General features: G+C 34.8%; 1 protein-coding gene across 1 annotated transcript; it reads right to left on the bottom strand.

Annotated features, from left to right (window-relative positions):
* Positions 1 to 4,386: 4,386 nt before the first annotated feature.
* Positions 4,387 to 7,409, bottom strand: LOC113358472 (nucleoside diphosphate kinase 3-like). The gene is made up of 7 exons (XM_026602065.1): positions 7,192 to 7,409; positions 6,548 to 6,688; positions 5,553 to 5,590; positions 5,401 to 5,451; positions 5,058 to 5,225; positions 4,867 to 4,979; positions 4,387 to 4,744 (listed from the first exon to the last, which is right to left on the bottom strand). Exons 1-7 carry the CDS (start codon positions 7,271 to 7,273, stop codon positions 4,621 to 4,623), a joined length of 717 nt encoding a protein of 238 aa, XP_026457850.1. The 5' UTR covers positions 7,274 to 7,409; the 3' UTR covers positions 4,387 to 4,620.
* Between the last annotated feature and the right edge of the window lie 9,978 nt (positions 7,410 to 17,387).

The following is a 17,387-nucleotide window of genomic DNA, read 5'->3' as shown; positions in this document are numbered from 1 at the left end:
ACTTTCCGTAATCGAACAATGAATGAGTATATAGTTAATATAAAGATACAGACAGTTCTCACGATTATCACGTCCAGTTAATGGCAAAGGTATACAAGCATCCAGAATATGTGTTGGTTTACCAAAAGCTAAAGCTTCACAATCTCATTACACGAAGTTCCTAATGATACTTCTTTTGGGTTTGCAAACTGACATTTAACGTTGTTGTTGTAATTGAAACTCATATATTTTTCTTCTTCATTTTCCATTTGATGTCTTTTTCCTGTTAGGATTTAGTAATTTTGTATTTGTAATGCATTTGTAACTTCTTTCTTGTCAAAACATGACCATAAGCATCAGATAGCCTTTAATTAGTTCCCACAAATACATGGGTAATTTTATATTCCACATAAGCATCATAACTGCAATGAATGGACTCTCCCACAAATACATGACCATCTCCAATACTTGAGTGAGCCGAAGAATTTGACTTGGAAATTTCAGATAGCCTTTAATTAGCTCCGGTAGAGACAAATGCAAATTCTGTTGAAACTATTCCTGCGACATCATAGTCCCCCGATATACTTGATGTGCTTGCTCGACTAGTAAAATGAGAAGGAAGCTCAGCTAGCACCTTATTAAAGATTGTTGTGTAATGAGCTACCATAGCTTAGTCAAATTATCACTAGGTGAATAATTCTCATCAATAGTGCTGATATTTTTTGGTTCCCCTGCATTATTTGGATTTTTTTAATTAATGAAGAAGAATATTCAAAATGGAAGATTTCTAAATCTCAAGCCATCCATATCTCATCATCATTAGTCTTCTCTTTGAATTACATGTATTCAATACTTATGATGGTTTGCAAAAAAAAAATTTGTAATTTTGATACATCGAATATGTATATTTTCATTAGTGATGTACTGGGACATGATGTATGGATTATTTACTATATTAAAGAATCAAAGAAAAATCTTTCCTTACACAAAAAAAAAAAAAAAAAAAATCAATGCTCTCTCTCTCAACAAAACGTCCAACAAAAACCCTTCTCTACTCAGATCTGGTCCATTTTGGGCGGATGTGTGCAGGTTTCTTCACTATTTCTTGTTTTCTAGGTTAGTTAGTAGTTTTAGCCTAATTTTTATTATGTTTTCTACTTATCTACACCATTATGGTGATTTTATCTACTCTTTTGAGGTTTATCTTCGCTTTAAAGGCGGTTCTTGGTTATTGGTTGGGTCCTAAGATCGATAGTGATGCTCTCCAACGATGAAATCTTCATCTTCATCGGTGATTTCTTTGACGACGGAAGCTTCATCACTAGTTACAAGAGATTTGAGCAAATTACTCCTATTTTGGGAGCATATATTTCTAAAGAAACTAAATGGTTGGGATTTACTTCCGAGAAAAACCATTTTCCCTCTTATTTAATCGGATCTTATTCATACTTGTATTCGTCTTACTCCGGTAATCCTTCTCTTTCTCTTGTCTGATTTCTCGAGATTGTACTTTTACGATATGTTTTTATTACTTTGTATTCTCTTATTTTCGATCTTAAACTCATTGTGTAACCTTGAATTTTCAATAATGAAAAGGTTCCTTGCTTATAAAAAAAAAAAAAAAGGAAATAAAATAGATAGCGGAGGTTAAAAGTTAGAAAACGAATTACATTTGACTTATCATCTTTTTTACCTTGAAATTTTACTGTTAGATATTATTTATTTTTTTGGATAAATAAAATCCAACTGATTGTGCTTTGACCACGACTAAAAAGGAACGCGCAATTGGGAGATATCAAAATTAATTGGGGGATAGAGGAAAAAGACAAAAACTGGATCCAAATATCAAATCAGGGTCACCCCTTATCTAATTAATTTTATAATTTCTAATCTACCCCTCACTAATTAGGTTTAATGGTTAATTAAAATTAGTAAAAATCTTAAGTATTTGGGGGATAGAGTACTGTGTATTTTTATTTGTGTTTGGGTGAGTGAGGTGAGAGTAGAAGGAGGGAAAAAAATATTTGAGAGAGATTTTTTTTGTGAAAATGGAGGATGATTGTGAAGAGAGAATTGCTGCTAAGAGGTTGGAAATTTGATTTGATTTTTTTTTTCCTTTGAATCCACCATTTTTGCAACTGAAAAAGCTCGGTGCCGGCATAATATTCAACCAAAAAACCATGTCGGTATTTGTTGGAAATAATGTTTGCCACTACGCAGAGTTTTCAGTTATCGACCTGACCGGTCAGGTCGTGGGGGTCTAGAGGGCAGCGCCCCCTAGCAGAGTGCGAGACATCGTCTCGTTGAAATTTTTTCTGGTTTTGAAATTCAAAACCTATTCTGTTTTGAATTTTTTTTCTTCTGGTTTTCAGTCCACTGCCGGCACAGTTTCATAATTATCGAGCATGCCGGTACTGCTACCGGCATGGTATGATGCTTAAACTTCTATGCCGGCACATGATGTAAAATATCCAGATACTTTTTTTTTTTCACTTGAATACCGACATTGATAGATTTCTATCGAGCATGCCGGCATTAAGTTACGGCGTTGAATGTTAGTTACCAAGCATGCCGGCACCATTTTCTGGCATGGTCTTCATCAATTCCTGCATGGTCTTCATCACTTCCGGCATGGTCTTCATCTATACCGACATGGTCTTCATCACTTCCGACATGGTATTCATCACTTCCGGCATGGTCTTCATCACTTACGGCATGGTCTTCATCACTTCCAAATGTTAAAAAAAAAAAATCGTTTTCAAAGTGAGGAGCTGGCAGAGAAGGAGAAGAGAATTTGAAAGGGAGTCGGGAAAATCTAGAATTTGAAAGGGAGTGGGGAATATTTAGGTTTCAAAGTCCTAATCCTAAAAGAGATTAATAAGAGGTGAAGATGTAAATGGGGATATGTTTTTGTTTTTTGATTTTAAGTCTTTTAATTTTTAGTTTGAGAGAAGGGTGTTTTAGTATTTTCGTCACAAAAAACATCCCTTAACAAACACCTTTGGTCGGGGGAAGTAATTCATATCCCCAATTAATTTTGATATACCCCAATCGTGGGTTCCTAAAAAAGGATAAGACAGCAATTGAACTTTGAAAAGACGAATTATACTTTAAAGTTTAAACAGGTGGTTTAAATTATGCTATTGTTAGGTATCATATTTATAGAAGGGGGATTTCAATGTAAAATAAGGTGGTTTAAATTAGTATCTTGTTATAGGGGCGGCATGGTTTATTAGAAGGGCGGCAAAGTGATAATAGTGTCCCTCTAGTTGGTTAGGAGGTGTTCAAATGGTTTTGTAAATTGTCTAGATTATCCTCCCCATATTTTAACCTAAATCAAAGCTAAATTGAAAATCTGTTTTCTTTCTTCTTCTCTTCTCCTCCTATCAACCGAAACTTCCATTAAAGCTGAAAATTTCATCGTCTTCGATTAATCAGCGATTTGAAAATTAATCAAGTATAATGACTTATATGAGGTACGTTATGAAAAACCCAGTTAAGGTTTAGTTTATTCTGTTCGATTTAAGTTTAATTTCTATCAGAAATTAGGGTTATAGGTGAAATTGAAATTGAAATTTATGGGTTTACGTGAGTTACGGTTGATTTTAACTCTATTACGAACTGTAACTGGAGAATTTTATGTTGTTGTGGTTGGTAATAGTTCAATTACCAACCGTATATTCTTATATCTGAGAATTTTCTTCAGTTACGGTTGGTAACCATTTCTATTGGGTTTTCCCCAAATTTAACCAGTTACGGTTGGTATTTCATCTTTTATTGGTTACGAGCAAAATGTCAACCGTAATTAGCTCTGAAGATGTAAGAAATTGAATTTTTTTACGTATTTGAGCAACAAAAAGCTAGTTGGGACTAATTTAGAAGTATACCTGGTCATTTTCAGGCATTGGGTTTTCACTTTGTTGGTTAATTTCTTCAATTGATTGAGATTGACCTTCACTTTGGGTTAAAACTTCTCTACCATCTCCAAATTTTATTTTATTTTTAAACTCTAAAATCTGATTTTGTTTTGATTTTGAGTTAATATAAGCGAAATTAATCATTAACATTAAACTTGATTATCATCACTAAACTAGGTAATCAATTATGAGATTAATTTGCCATTTCCAGTTTTTTGATAAGGGACACCTTGAATGATCATGTAATGACCCTTTTTGTCCTACTAGAATGCCGCCCCTCTAATATACCATGCAGCCGTTACTTATATCATGTCGGTGCTACGTATCATATTTATAGAAGGGGATTTCAATTCCCATCCAACAATACTTTAAAGTTTGTAAAGATGAATTACACTTAAAGTTTGGCCGGACTTCTACCTAATAACAGATTTCAATTCACATCCAACAATACCATACCAGTATGTCAAACGAGAAGAAGAAAATGACGGCAGATAAAAGTTAATGAGAATTACAACATAAAGAACAGGTATTTTTATTTAAGAAATTACATTCTTTTGGTTGTTTTCGGGGCCGGACGCAGTACAACGTGATCTCTCACCCCTAAAAAATTGATCTTGTTATTAATCAAAACACCTGATTAAAATCAGGCAGGCACATGGTGTAGATCAAAATATGCCCAGAAAAAACTCTAAAGATAAAAAAGGAAGGAAAGAAAGAAAGACAATCAGTTGGCACCATAAACCCACTTCTCTGAGTTAATTGTGTAAGTGTTCAGCTCCTCGGGTTTAAACCAAAGTTTGATCTCATCCTTAGCGGTTTCAGGGCCATCACTGCCATGAATGATGTTCCTGCAAGGCCAAACAACATCAAGATGGTGTACTCAAGGCCCAAATCTAAATCTGATACACGACTTAGCTGGTTTCTAGCATAGAGAATTGACATTGAAGATCTGAGTATTTCAAAACAATACCTCCCAACAACAACAGCAAGATCACCCCTGATGGTTCCTGGCTCTGATTTTTGTGGGTCTGTGGCTCCAATAAGTTTACGTCCGTACTTGATGACACCCTCGCCTTCCCAAACCTAAAGAAACATTAAGTCTTAGTTTCCCATTTTGTATAGCTTATGAAGACTAGAAACTTGTTTTTGTCTTTCTCTCACCATGGCAAGAACAGGGCCGGAACTGAGGAAATCACAAAGGCCATTGAAAAAGGGTCTTTCCTTCAGGTCATGGTAATGTTTCTGAGCAAAGTCTTTGGAAGGGACTACCAACTTGATTGCCACAAGCTTAAACCCCTTGCGCTCAAAACGAGCAACAATCTCTGATATCTGCAAACAAGATAAGGAAATTCAGATATTATCTCGAAGAATGGGCAATAGCCCTAACTCGATAGATAATATCCTATGCGAGGAGCCATAATATCATCTTCTTGCAGATGTTTAAGTAAAGCATGTGTAGCATCTGACATGAGAGATATGCTTTAAGAGGAACGAGACATCTTACCAGCCCTCTCTGCACTCCATCAGGTTTAATGGCAATAAAGGTACGCTCCATCTGAGTAAAAGGGACAGATTCATATCATTAACGGAGAAAAGGATAGAACAAAAATGTGACTTAATAGAGAAACATGAAACTCAAATTATGATTTTAAGTACCTCGGCGGCATGTGCATCCTGCTCTTGGAGCATGTATGCTGGAAGATCAAGAAACATAATCGAATAAATATCAGGATTATAATTAGGATGAATATATGCAAACAGATACAAAAACTACTTCATTGCACATTTTTATATGCTTTGGTTCGAGAACAAGGTTAACAAACAATACAGGCAATCGTTCCTCAACCGCTAGGTGGATAAAATATCTGAAATTAATCCATATCTAATGTACTAGAATATTGCTTGATAAAGCTTAGAATGTACATTGCAAAAGGATCAGAAAGAAGGTGTGATCATATGTAGAAAACATGACAGTAGCGAACAGATGGTCATCATTTGAAGGACAAGGTATTATATTGGGCGAAGTCTAGACCGCACCCAACTCTAGAATACGGCCCACGCCTTTTCTTTCAACCCATTACACGAGGTATAATTGTTATGGAAGAGGTTGCGAAAGCCACATGCTATAACTTGAACAAGGGCAGGGGTCCTCTCCTTTTTGCCCCCAGATTTTCATCTAGTCGCTACTAACATGCATTTCCTACTCAGACCTTTTACTTTAAAATCATCATGTCCTTTGCCTACATTGGACTAAATATTAGGATAATGTGCAAAGAAAATAACTAGGGAAAGTAAAGATGCAATGCAAGGAAACAATGGAAGATAAAGAAGAGTGAGAATCTTCAGGAGAAAGCTGCATTACTGTATGGGAAGTTTTTCCTGTTGTAATAGGCACTACCACGACAGAAACACCAACTTATTCTCCCAAAGATGGTTACAAAATCCCAATACATTAAGTAGGTATCAGCCCACCCAGATGAGATCATAGGATAGAAATAATACCTTAAGAAACACATAGAAAATATCTGTTTGCAACACACTTTTTCATCTTAAAATTTTTATAAACAGCAGCCATAAGTCACTCAGTGAGTAGCTAAAGCGTTGAAATATCAAGAAATAAAAGACCACAGCAATTCCAGTTGTAATCAAACCTGCAGCAGGAAGGGCAAGGGCTCCTGAAATCCATCCAGTTGATGCACTCCCTGAGTTAGCCCTACCATAAAATGAGGCTAGAGAAGACACATTTCCTCTGAATGAGGTCGTTGCTGCTGCTGCTGCTACAGCTCTCCCTTCTACACATAAGAATATATACTTGGAATATTAGATATAAAACCAAATTCAATATGTTAGAATCTTCATATCTAGAACTAACAAAAAGAAAACCAACAAATCCATAAAAAAAAAATCATAATTACATTGAGCTACAGATTTACAAGAGAACGACTAAAGTTATATATTCATAAACGAGACAAGATGCTCTGGGGAAAAGATCCAAACTTTCTGAAAAGAAAAACCATTTTTGTCTTTAATTTGTAATAAAGGGTAGTGAAACAGCCTGCACATTTCTATTGCTGCTTACAGGGTTAGACCAAAAAAGTTAAAGAAATTCACAAAATATGACTGAAAAGATAAAGCAATTAACTTTTGTGTCTTTTTTTTTTTTTTAAGATCAATGATGTTAATCAGATAAATCAACAGCATCCATATCAAAGTTGGTCAAAAAAGACTTCAAAGGGAATAGAATACCAACAGATAACTTCTTTTTTTAAATCAAAATCTTGTGAAAGTAACTCACCAGAGAAAAGAGATGAGCTTTTAGAAGCAGAGACAATTGATCTAAGAGTTCTTGAAGCCGATCTGTAGATCTGAGAACTCATTTTCGTTTGGTGTAGTGAGGGAAAGAAAACACAAATGCTTTCCTCAGTTGCTGGTTGTTAGGGTTTTCAGGTTGGTGGTAGAAAGTGAGTTTGTAGTAATAATATACTGAGGGCGGGGGATCTTATGCTTAAGGTTCCCTTTTTGTGGTGGGTTTTTGAGTAAGCTAGTGAAGGGTTAGGGTTTGGTGGATCAGGTTCCATCTCTTTTTTCACTTCGATTTGCACAATTCTAGTTGGAAGTGACAGCGATTCCAACGGTTTTACCTTTTCAACTCTCTCACTTTTCTTTTACTGTAACAGTGTTTGGTTGGGGAATTGGCAGCCTAGTAATCCGATTACATGTACATAAAAACTTCGTAAACTCATATTTCATGGTATAATGTAGTAACCTCTGTATATTACACCTTTTTTCAAAAGAAATAAATAAATAAAAATATTAGAATTTTTATTACGTATTTAACTAATTGGAAGCCTAACAAGCTAAGTTCCAAGCAGCATACTACTACATTAGCTGAATAGGTTGTCGTGCTAGCCTACTAACGAGCCTCATGAGGAACCGAGCCGAGGAAGCCGAAACGGATAGTGTGGCTATGGTCGTCGCAAGGGGGGCAAGCTAACTCTACCGTTTATGTCAAACTCTGTAATATTGCGTTATCTGGGACTCGAACGTGGGACCTCCTAGAGCGCATGAAATCTCTGTGGAGAACATGAAACCGGTTGAGTTACAAGCAGGTTATGAAAATAATTGACTGCCAAATTATTGTCCGAACTTGGGCCAGTTACAAATAGCAATAACCTCCCTATTTTAATATTAATTGATTCTTTTAATCTCTTCATGAGGAATTTACATCCATAATCAATATATTAATAATCAACATTATCTTGAAATTATAAATCTTGTTACATCAAAAAATAAGATGCAATAAATAGCCTGAAATGGTGATATATGTCATTGACGTTATTCGGGAATATTTCGAATTGATTTAGAGAAATATAGAACTATTATATTTGAAATACAAGACAGTCTTATCAGTCTTACAGACTAAGAAAACTGTTATACGTCTGAAGCCGTATTACATGTATTCTTACACTTAGCGGAGGAGCTATATATCGACTTACAGATTTGTGTGAAAGGCATACTCGTATGCACATCATGGGAAAATCTGTTTGTTTCGTGATTCAGATAGGTATGTATATTCGTATACAAAACATTTTGGAATTGTGGTAAGGGAACCGGGTTTAAGTATCCAAACTGGTATGCGAACCAATACAGTTCTGTTTTCTAGAACCAGTTAAGTACCCAAACCGGTACGCAAACTGAAAAGGTTTTGTGAACTCCAGAACCGGTAAAGTTTTAAGGTTTCCAAACCGGTTCGCAAACTGACAAAGTTTTGTCAACTCTGGAACTCAGTTTTGCACCTAAGTTTACAAACTGCTACGTGAATTGAAAAAGTTCTGTTAACCCTGAAACTCGGTTTAGCTTATAAGTTTGCAAACCGGTCCACGTACCATGACTCAGCCGATTCACGAACGACCTATGTATCTGTACTTTGTGCATTTGCCAACTACGTTGATTGTGTTCAAGTGCGATTAAATTATTTATATGAGATGATTTGCATTTGATCAATTCTCTAAAAACACTAGACTTATTTGATCACATGATTGTAACTCAAGATCAATGTCTTTGTGTTCATCAAAATAAGTGTTAAGCTTTTAAGTTCATAGCGGCTAGTTTCGGCTAACCATGTTGGACATAGTCTTTGTACACGGTTCGGTTATGGTTTACCTAACCAGAGTGTATATCTTATTTATGTGAATAAGATTCAAAGTTTACATCTAACGGTGAATATTTTTTCCTTGGTTCCAAAGCTATCTTAGCTTAAACCTAAAGCAACCTATGCTTTGAATGTCTATATAAGGGGAACTCTTGGCAACTGGGATCTTTGAATCCTGGCACTATTTTTTGGTGTGTCCTAGTTGTATCTAGAGTCGTCGTCTCTAGAAACCCTTTCGGGGTTTAGCGACTACCAAAGACTTCGTTGAGATTCGTGAAGCCAGATCGAGTTATCTTTTATCTTGATAACTTGAGTATCCTGATCGTGTTCGATTGTTGACTTATCACTTGAACAAGATAGATGGAAATCACAAAGTTCACTTTGTCTCAACTTTGTGATTCCGCAAGTTTTATACTTGTGAGGTGAATAATAATCTAGGCCGCACTTCGGGTTGCATAAAACCGAATTTTGAGGATAGCCAGACTTTGTTAAGTTGCTATAGATTTCCATCACCTTGATCTTACATTTGATTTGATCATCCATTTCGATCGTAATCAGGAAATAAATTATAGGCTTAATATGTAAGAGGAATATTTGGTTTAAAGTCTTCAATTGAGTTGAATAAACTCTTAGTTGGTGTGACATCATCTAAGGGAATAAATTGTGCGAAGCCCTGTTGGGAATCAAGAGGAGTAAGGAGCGCGACTGTACCTGAATCAGTGGGAGACTTAGTTCAGGCTTAACTACATTCCAGACCGAAGTTTATTGGTAGTAGGATATTGTCTGTGGCGGCTTAATACAGTTTGATGTTCAATCTGGACTAGGTCCCGGGTTTTTCTGCATTAGAGGTTTCTTCGTTAACAAAATTTCCGGTGTCTATGTTATTTTGTTTTCCACATTATATTGTTTATCTTTATAATTGAAATATCATAGGTTGTGCATTGATCAATCAGAGTAGATACGTGCGACCTATTTTGTTGGATACGACTTGATTGATCTTTGGATATTGGTCTTTGGTACCGTCCAAGAACTCTTTTTGTAATTAGGTTCACTGATTCAATTCTGTAAATGTTCTAATCGCAAGAGAGATAAATATATCACTCTAGACACTTTCCTTGATTGAGTATTAACTCTCGGAGTTGTGTTGAGTTTGTCCATACATGTTTCTTACGAAAAAGTTGGCGGTGTAATTTGGTACCCCCGGTGTTTTCATGTTTTTCTTTTCTTTTTTCCATGGACCTATTTGTTTAACTCTTAAGTCCATAGTACTGTTAATATAACACATACGTTTAAGTTCTATGACACGTGGCTTAAATAAACTTCATGTTTAGAAGTCATAAGACATTCTTGGAAAACAATAATACTTATCCTGCTTCAGATTTACTCACAAACATATCTGTGTTAGGTGAAAATCTAAGTCTCTGGATGAAACACTTCTAAAACCAAATAAAAACACTTCTAAAACAAATAGAATATATTTCAGCTAAACCTATGGAAGCTATTAATACTGAACTTTTAAACAAAAAGACTCTAGAACCTGAATCACTATATGATACCTAAGAAGAAATAGCAAAACAACAATCTAGAAACAATATCCAATTGCTTTAGGAGAAAGAAACACAAAATTCTTTCATGTGACTACTTTAAAGAAAAGGAAAATAAACAATATCGATTGTTTACAAGATAAGAATAATAATGTAGTGTCTTCTAGGCAGGAAATAGAGGATGTCTTGACATCCTATATTTCTGAACTTTTCTCTGAAACTTCTAACAATGTAAAAAATGAAATTTTCAAACATGTGCAACCTTTCATTTCTTTTAGAAGAGAATATAGTGTTAACAGTCATCTCAACCTCAGCTGAAATCTGAGATGTTATAAAAAAAATTAAAACCAAACAAAGTCGCTGGGCCAGATGGGTTCCCAGACAGTTTTTTCAAACATAATTGGGAAATTGGTGGACCTCAAATGGTAGTAGTAGTTCAAGATTTTTTTAGAAATGGACAGCTCCATCAATACCTAAGATTAAAAATCCAAAATCTCCATCTGATTTTAGGACAATTGGTCTTTGCAACACCCCTTACAAAGTGATAGCTAAGGTGTTGGCTAACAGATTAAAAAAAAAAACCTTTGGAAAACATTATTTCTCCTATGCAATCTGCTTTCCTCTCTTTTAGACAGATCTCAGACATCATTATTGTTTCTCATGAGATTGTCCATTCTATGAAGAAAAGTTAAAAAAAAAAAAAAAAACAGGCAACAAGCTAAGATAAACATATCAAAGGCATTTGACATATTGATAAAAATCTTACAATTTTTTTGTTTCTCTAAACAGTGGTGTGACTTGATTTTTCAGTGTATCTCAACCTCTTCTATCTATGTTTTGTTAAATGGAACTCCTTGCAAGAATTTAAGCCCTCCAGGGGAATTAGACAGAGGGATATTCTTTATCCCCTATCTTTTCATTCTTTGTATGAAAGTTTTTTCCAGGCTTATTTGTTACTTGGAAGCAGTGAAACAGGTGTCTGGCATCAAATTAACTCCTAAATCCCCACTTATCTCACACCTATTTTTTTGCAGATGACCTTCTACTCTTTACTAAAGCTGACCTAGGCAGACGCAAGAATCTCTTAGAAGCCATTAATCTGTTTAGTGTATCTTCTGGACAAGTAATAAATATCATAAAATCGGGTTTGTTTTTCGGTAAAAGAAGTGCATAATAAATATGAAGGCATAATTTATAGGTTAATGAAAAAAAAATAGTACTCACCCGGGAGTACCTCTCTTTATAGATAGATCTAAATTAAAATCCTTTAATAATATCATTAAAAAAATGGAGCACAAGGTAAAAATTGGTTAGAAAAGGTTCTATCTCAGTCTAGCAAGATTGTCTTAAATAAATCAATCCTCTCAAGCATGCCCATCTTTAGCATGGGCTGTTTTACCAAAAAAAATCACTAAAAGAATAAATGACATTCTAAGAGACTTTTGATGGGGAAAACATACTAACTCTAAAGAAATATATATCAAAGCTTTCGACTTTTTATGTAAACCTATTAACTAGGGGGGTGAATTTTAAGGATGCTAACAAAGTTAACCAAGCCATGATCAGTAGGATAACTTGGAGACTAGTCTGCAAACCTGATGACTTATGGGCTCAAAATTTAAAAGGAAAATATTTCAAAAAGTCAGGAGCCTTACACTCCAAGAAGAAATCATCAGCTTCTTGGATATGGAAATGTATTATGCGAGGTATTGGAAACATTAATAATACAGCTTTTGGGAAATAGGGGATGACTTATCTATTAACATTTGGGAAGACAAATGGTTAACAAATAGATAACAACCTCTGGGTAACTCCATTACTAAAATATCCAATTATAACACTCGTGTCTGATTTGATTAATCAAGACACAAAGAAGTGGAATAAATCTCTGCTACGCTCTTTATTTGACAGTTCTTTGGTTTCTTAGATATTGAACATCAGTTTATACACCTCTAACAATGGTAAACTGAAAAAAGATAAACTGAGATGGATGCTCACTGGAAATGGTGAATTCTCTGTAAAATCTCTTTATGCTAAATTGCAAAATCCTTTAGGATCAATATCTTCTGAAACTAAAATATTTTGGCAAGGTCTATGAAATATGAACACTTCACGTATAATAAAACTTTTCACTTGGAAGTGCCTGCAAGACACTTTACCAACAAGAATGAAATTGGGTTTCATCCTGGATGTGGAAACTCAATGCATTTTCTGTAAACAGGCTGTAGAATCAATGATGCTTATTGATCTCTGTACCTTGGTGACTATCATTATAGAGGCGGAATTCAGAATAATAATAGACGAAAACTAGAAAACAAAACACACGGAAGTAATTCAAAGAAATATATCTTCTCTAGATTATGAAAAAGAAAACTATTACAATTCTCTCTTTGTTACGCTCACAATCTCTTTAGGTAGATAAGCTTAAAATAAATTCTAAGTTTTCTTTTATAATAATTAATTGCCTCACAAACTTATCTCTAGGTGATTTGTCTCACAAACCTCCTTATCTGGTCTAGGTGTGTCTGTATCATATACCACACTCTAGATGTCTTAGCTATGAGCTAAACATCCCTATTTATAGATTTAGCAGTTTCCCAAACCTTATAGGAATCTATTTCCTTATCTAGGAGTAATTCCTTTTCTAGGAATATTACCTTGTTTATGAAGTATTTCCTTATCTTGGCATACTTCTTGATATAAGAGTTCTTGAAGCCGACCTGTAGATCTGAGAACTCATTTTCGTGTAATGGAAAGAAACACAAATGCTTTCCTCAGTTGCTGGTTGTTAGGGTTTTCAGTTTGGTGGTAGAAAGTGGGTTTGTAGTAATAATATATTGCGGGTGGGGGATCTTATGCTTTAAGGTTCATTTTCTATGGTGGGTTTTTAAGTGATGGTGGTATGTATTTTTTACAAGGGTTAGGGTTTGGTGGATCAGGTTCCACCTCTATTTTCACTTCAATTTGCACAATTCTAGTTGGGAGGGACAGCAATTTCTGCGATTTTACCTTTTCAACTCCCACTTTTCTTTTACTATAACACTGTTTGGTTGGGGAATTCGCAGCCTAGAAACCCGATTACATGTATATAAAAACTTCATAAACTGATATTTCATATATTAATCTAGTAACCTCTATATATTACTCCTTTTTTCAAAAAAAATAAATAAAAATAAATATTAGAGTTTATTACGTATTTAACTAATTGGAAGCCTAACAAGCTAAGATCCAAGCAACATACTACTACATTAGCTGAATAGGTTGTCGTGCTAGCCTACCAACGAGCCTCATGAGGAACCAAGCCGAGGAAGCCGAAGCGGATAGTGTGGCTATGGTCGTCGTAAGGAGGGCAAGCTAACTCTACCGTCCATGTCAAACTCTGTAATATTGCGTCATCTGGGACTCAAACGTGGGACCTCTTAGAGCGCATGAAACCCCTGTGGAGCACATGAAACCGGCTGAGTTACAAGCCGATTATGAAAATAATTGGCTGCCAAATTATTGTCCGAACTTGGGCCAGTTACAAATAACAATAACCTCCCTATTTTAATGTTAACTGATTCTTTTAATCTATTCAGTGTTCGATTGGGATTGAAAATCGGGCGAGTTGAGGAGAGAGACACTCTGAGAATCGGGCGACATACTGAGTTGACTTTCATCTTCGATCTTTCAATTTTCAGAGAGAAATTCAAGAAATCTCAGGTGATTTTTGCACCTGAATCTAATGATAGGTGTGGATTTTTGTACAGTTTTTTCTTCTTATCATAAATATGTATGAATTAGATCATTTAGTTGAAAAACCATCACAAAATAACTCGTCGGATAATCAATTTAGATCTATAAAATTTTCTTCAAATTCTTATGAAGACAAGCATGGTGATGAACCAGAGGTTTGTAGCTCTGATGAAGACCTTGATGATTGTTTAAATGAATGGAAATTCACTCTTATTGGTCGTCTGGTTTTTTGAAAATCTCTTTAGAAATTGCTGAGAAATCACTCAGAAGTCAATGGGCGCTTAAAGAAAGTTGTCAACTAATTCCTCTGGGTAAAGGATTCTTTGTGATTAAATTAGATAATAAGGATGATAAACATTACATTTGGTCCTAATATTGGGAAGTTGAGAAGCAAGGTCTTAAGATTCGAAACTGGGAGCATAATTTCAAACCAGAGAACCAAAAATCTTCAACAATTTTTGTATGGTGTCATCTTCCAGGTTTAAGTCTTGAATACTAGAAGGAGAAAATCGTTATGGATATTGGTAGAGCTATTGGAAGACCTGTGAAAGTAGATGATATTACTCTTCAAAGGAAAATTGGGTATTATGCTAGTGTGTTGGTAGAACTTGATCTCAACAAAGCTCTACCTGAGAAAGTTTGGGTGAAAACTAAATATGGTGGTTTTTTACAAAGAGTTCAAATACCAAAAACTCCAAAATTCTGCAATCACTGCAATGTTGTGGGACATTATGTAGCTGAGTGTATAGCAAAAAGGAAACTAACATCTCAAAACGAAGGTGAAATGGGGACTAGTTCAAATGTGGCTAATATATATAGAAGAAAAAACAAGAATAAAGAAGACACTGAAATGGTAATTGGTTTTTATATTTGTAATCATGTGTCAGCATCAGATAGTATACCAAACTCAAGTAGAGAAAAGTTAACATCTCCTCCTTCAATTCATATTGAAGAACAACTAGAAGAAGGTGAAATATCATCTGGTAGATTTGAAGTTCTTAAAAATTCTGAAGACATTTTAATAAATTCTCTTGAAGAATTTCTTCCTTTGGATGTAGTAAAAATGATTGACATAGGATCTACTTCTCAAACTACTGTTGTGAATGTAATCCCTCCAGTAGAAAGTAAAGAAATTAGTTTAGAAGTTCCAAAAGTTGCAGTTTCTCATCGAAGCAAGCCTGTGGTCACTATAAGTAGACAAGCTGTAAAGAATGTTAGTAAAAATGATTCTGGGAAGAGGGGTCCTACTCCCTCAATTCTTTCTTCCAAATGAGAGTTTTATTCTAGAATATCAGAGGCTTAAGGAGAATTAAAGCCAAAGATAAGCTTCATAATTTAGTTAAAAACTTTAGACCTTCATTAGTTTTGTTAGTTGAACCAGAAGTTAGTGCTACATCAAAATATGCAAAAATGTTGAGGATTATTGGTATGAAGTGTAAGATAATTCATAATAATAGTGATGAGAGGAAAGGTAATATTTGGTTATGTTGGAGTGCTTCCATCTCTGATCCATTGGTGATATCTACAACAAAACAAGCAATTACAGTCAAAATTGGTGAAATAATGGTGACAGGGATTCATGGAGCAAATCTAACTATAAATAAAAGGGAATTATGGCAAGAATTATAATTAATGAACTCTTTTAATCTTCCATGGCTTGTCACTGGTGACTCTAATGTGGTTCTTAGTATTGATGAAAAAAAAGGTGGCAGGAGTTCTCTCAAAACTTTAATGTTAGATTCCAGTCATTGTCTTAACTCATGTGGTCAAATAAATGCTCTTAAATCAGGCTTGGCTTTCTCTTGGTGCAATAACAAAGCAGGAGCAAAAAGGATTCTATGCAATTTAGATAGAGCAGTGTATAATGATAAATGGCTGGAGCTCTATCCAAATTGGGAATACAAAGTGGGGACCAGAGGAACTTCATATCACAGTCCTCTATGTGGAGCTCATAACTCAATTCATAAACCTCAAAATGCTTAATTCAGAGCATTAAAGGTTTGGCTAACACATAAAGATTTTTTGAAAATAGCCAGTGATGAGTGGAATAAAGAAATATCCGGAACTCCCATTTTCATTTTCATGAACAAATTTAAAAATTTGAAGTTAATTCTAAAGAATGGAATTGGGAAGTATTTGGAGATGTTAATGCTAAACTCATTCAGGCTGAAAAAGATGTATTACAAGTAACATTAGCATCAGACAACAATTAAGAGGATCCAAAGCTGTTAAATAATCTGGTTACTGCCAGAGGAGTACAAGAAATTTTAACAAGTCAACATAATGCAATTCTCTTTCAAAAAATCAAGAACTAAATGGTTGAAAGAAGGAGCAACAAATACAAGATTTTTTCACACCACCATGAAGATAAGGCAATCTCAAAATTCCATCACTGAGCTTGAAGATGAAAATGGAAATATCCTTTCCACTCAGAAAGAAATATCTGAAATTCTAGTAAAGCATTATTCAGAAAAGTTCCAACATAAAGATGTTCAAATTTTTAGCAATATAATGAGAGCAGTTCCAGAAGTTCTTTCACAAGGAGACAGAGCTTTTATTGACTTAATACCATGTGCAAGTGAGATTAAAGCTGCTACTTTTGATCTTGATCCTGATAGTGCTCCAGGACCATATGACTTTGGTGGATGGTTCTATAGAAAATGCTGGGAAATTATTGGAAAGGATGTAATAGATGTCATTCAATACTGCTAGAAGAGATGATACATCCACAATGGTATAAACTCCAACTTCTTGGTATTAATTCCTAAAACACAAAATACTAAGAAAGCAAATCAGTTTAGACCAATTGGTCTCTCCAATTTCTTTTTCAATTTTTTTACAAATAATCTCACTATGAGAATTAGTAGCTTGTTGAGCAAAATCATTTTACCTCGACGGGGAGCTTTTATTAAAGGTAAATCTATTCAATAATAAATAGTTCTAGCATATAGGATGGTGAATGAAATGGAAATCAACCGAAGTGGTGTAAATGTGGGGATGAAAATTGATATTGCACAAGCTTTTGATTCCATTAGTTGGGAATTCTTATCCACAGTGATG

Source organism: Papaver somniferum, chromosome 3 (assembly GCF_003573695.1).
Source record: "Papaver somniferum cultivar HN1 chromosome 3, ASM357369v1, whole genome shotgun sequence".
Taxonomy (NCBI): Eukaryota; Viridiplantae; Streptophyta; class Magnoliopsida; order Ranunculales; family Papaveraceae; genus Papaver; species Papaver somniferum.
The sequence above is the reverse complement of the archived record's forward strand: the minus strand, read 5'-3'. Positions and strand labels throughout refer to the sequence as shown.